The sequence below is a fragment of the Oratosquilla oratoria genome, chromosome 41 (genome assembly GCF_046742065.1).
Source record: "Oratosquilla oratoria isolate Oo_2021 chromosome 41, ASM4674206v1, whole genome shotgun sequence".
Taxonomy (NCBI): Eukaryota; Metazoa; Arthropoda; class Malacostraca; order Stomatopoda; family Squillidae; genus Oratosquilla; species Oratosquilla oratoria.
The window spans coordinates 8,391,742-8,394,241 of record NC_134817.1 but is presented as its reverse complement, the minus strand read 5'-3'; the positions used below and the strand labels follow the sequence as shown (position 1 = coordinate 8,394,241).

General features: G+C 41.2%; 1 protein-coding gene across 4 annotated transcripts in view; it reads left to right on the top strand.

Moving 5' to 3' along the window:
- Positions 1-2,500, top strand: part of LOC143020942 (uncharacterized) — a 137,806-nt gene that overhangs the window by 91,197 nt on the left and 44,109 nt on the right. For 3 of the 4 annotated variants that reach the window (XM_076177934.1, XM_076177931.1, XM_076177932.1), the window contains one exon: positions 1,320-1,562. In XM_076177934.1, coding sequence (XP_076034049.1) covers positions 1,320-1,562 — 243 coding nt within the window. The remainder of the gene's footprint in view (positions 1-1,319; positions 1,563-2,500) is intronic. The other variant, XM_076177933.1, reaches the window with a different exon arrangement.

Here is a 2,500-nt window from a genome sequence, read left to right as displayed (position 1 = left end):
AGTGCGTAAACAGACAATACTTTATGTGGAGTAAGTGTGAAGGCGTTATCACATTGAGTTATTTTTCCTCCAACCTCCACTAAATCGGCGGTAACACCCAACATCCAGAACTTCTACCTTCGTAAAATTACTTTGGCAAACTATTTTGTTTTCTCAAAAAAAAAAAAAAAAAAAAAAAAAAAAAATACATACAAGGTAATTTGATGTGCTGGAGGAAAATTATTTTCCTCCAGGTTACAAATCTGCTTCAAAAATCGGAGGAAAAATAGCCCAATATGATAACGCCTTCAGCTGACCAGACTGATACCACGGACCCTATTGCACCTTCAAGGGATTGGATGTAGTCCCACAGATGTCATTCCACCTAATAGGTAATCATTTTGCTTCCACAGACCTTACTGCACCTGCGAGGTAGTCAGCCTGGCCATACAGACCTTGCAATTAATCCATATATGTCTCCTTCTACTCCTCTACTATCGCCTTCCCAGCATTCACTATCCTTTTTACTATTCCCTTCCATCCTTCTCATTCTATATACCATCTTTGCAAACTTTGTCACTTCTTCCGTAAACATAACTATTCTTCACAAATTTCACAAGTCACACGAGAATCACAAATATGTGAAAGGAGAAAAACACACGAAGTCCGAGCGCTTTCGTGATATTTTCACATTATTACTCCTTGATAATGTGAATATATCACGAAAGCGCTCGGACTCCGTGTGCTTTCCCCCTTCCTAGTGGACTTTGCATATACCTGTTCTTCTACTCCTACCCTCACTAACTCCCCCACTAACTCCCTCACTACCTCTCACAGCCTTTAGTATTCCTTTTCTTTTTCCTCCTCATGAAAGAATACCTTTTTCTACTCCCATTAGAACCATCACAAGCCAACTATACCACCATTATCTGTACTATCCCCAACTCACGCGTGCCATCCTTACCCCATTTATGGTATTAAACGCATAGTTGTTATTCAATAGATACATTAAGTCTTGAATGACACCGCCCATGGACCGGTCACGCGGCATTTTTTTCATCATTGGAGCCTAATTTATACTCAAAGGAGAATGCTGATAATCTTTCACTTCAACCATCCCTTCTTCCTTCAGACTTCCGTGAATATCTCCTTTACCATCACTGGGGTTTATTTATTTATTTTATTTTCAGCAGAGTATTGTCCCGAAAAGATAATACCTTTTATTGACGACGAAATACAACGTATCAACGCTCCCATACCGCATCCACCTGCACCACGACCCACCCATATGTATTGCCTCCACCTAATGTGTACCACCTCTAATCACCTTTACCCAACAGCTGCCACCGAACCCGAAGTCGTCAGCGATCTCGGCGAAGTCGCCCAAGGGGCCTTCCTCAGGGACGCCCGGCCCGGCCAGGACGAGCCGACGAAGAACAACAAGACGCAGAAGAGTGACGGTTTCTTCGACGGAGGAAAGAGCGAAGTCGCGTGCGACAACGGAACGCCCCTCGAGGTCGCTTGGGTCTGTGACGGAATTCCTGATTGCGAGGATTTCAGCGACGAGAAGGATTGTGGTAATAGTTGAGTTATAAGTGTGATTGTAATTGTGGTTAAAGTGATTGTTATATTGTTATATAATTGTCATATGATTATATTATAATTATGATAAGTGTTATATGATAATTGTTATTATAAATGTGGTTATAACTGGGTAAGGAGATTTATAAGTATACGGGAGATTTTTCACAGACGACATAAAATAATTATGAACCATTGATTAAATCTACGGTACAACAATCCACATTTGAGAACTTCCATCACAATAATGTGAAGCACAGATTGACAGCTCTCGTCTAATATCAAATACTTTTGTACCACGAACAAAATCGTCTATTAGTCATTAAATGTCATTTGGAACAGAGAAGGGGAAGAGCAGGAGGTAATGAAAATGTGAGATAAGAAAGGAAAGAAGGAAAATGATCAAGGGAAGATGAAGGCAAGAAAAAAGGGAAGATTGAGTGTGTTTGGGGTGAATGAAGGAGGAAGGGAAGAAATAATGATTAAAGATAAGAAAGGAAGGAAAGGGTGAGAAGGAAGGGAGGGAAGGAAAATGGAGAGCAGAAGAAATGGAGGTCGAAAACGAGAAAGAGAGGTGAGAAAGAAGAGCGAACAGGGAAAAGGATAACAGGAAGGAGAGAAAGAGAAAAAGAGACCGGAAGAGAGAGGAGAATGGAAAAAAGTATAACGTAATGGAGAGGAGAAAAAGAGGTAAAAAGAGAGAGAGAAATAGGGAAGAGAGGAGAGAAGAAGGGAGAAAAGAGAGGTAAAGACGGAATAAAGAATGGGAAAAGAGAGGGAAAGAAGGAAAAAGGAAGGGAGGGAAGGAGGGAGAGAGGGAGGGAAGGAGGGAGGGAAGGAGGGAGAGAGGGAGGAATGGAGAGAGAAAAGGCAGAAGGGAGGAAACAAGGAGGAAGAGAAAACGGGGAAAAAATATTTATTTTAATGAATTAATTCATCA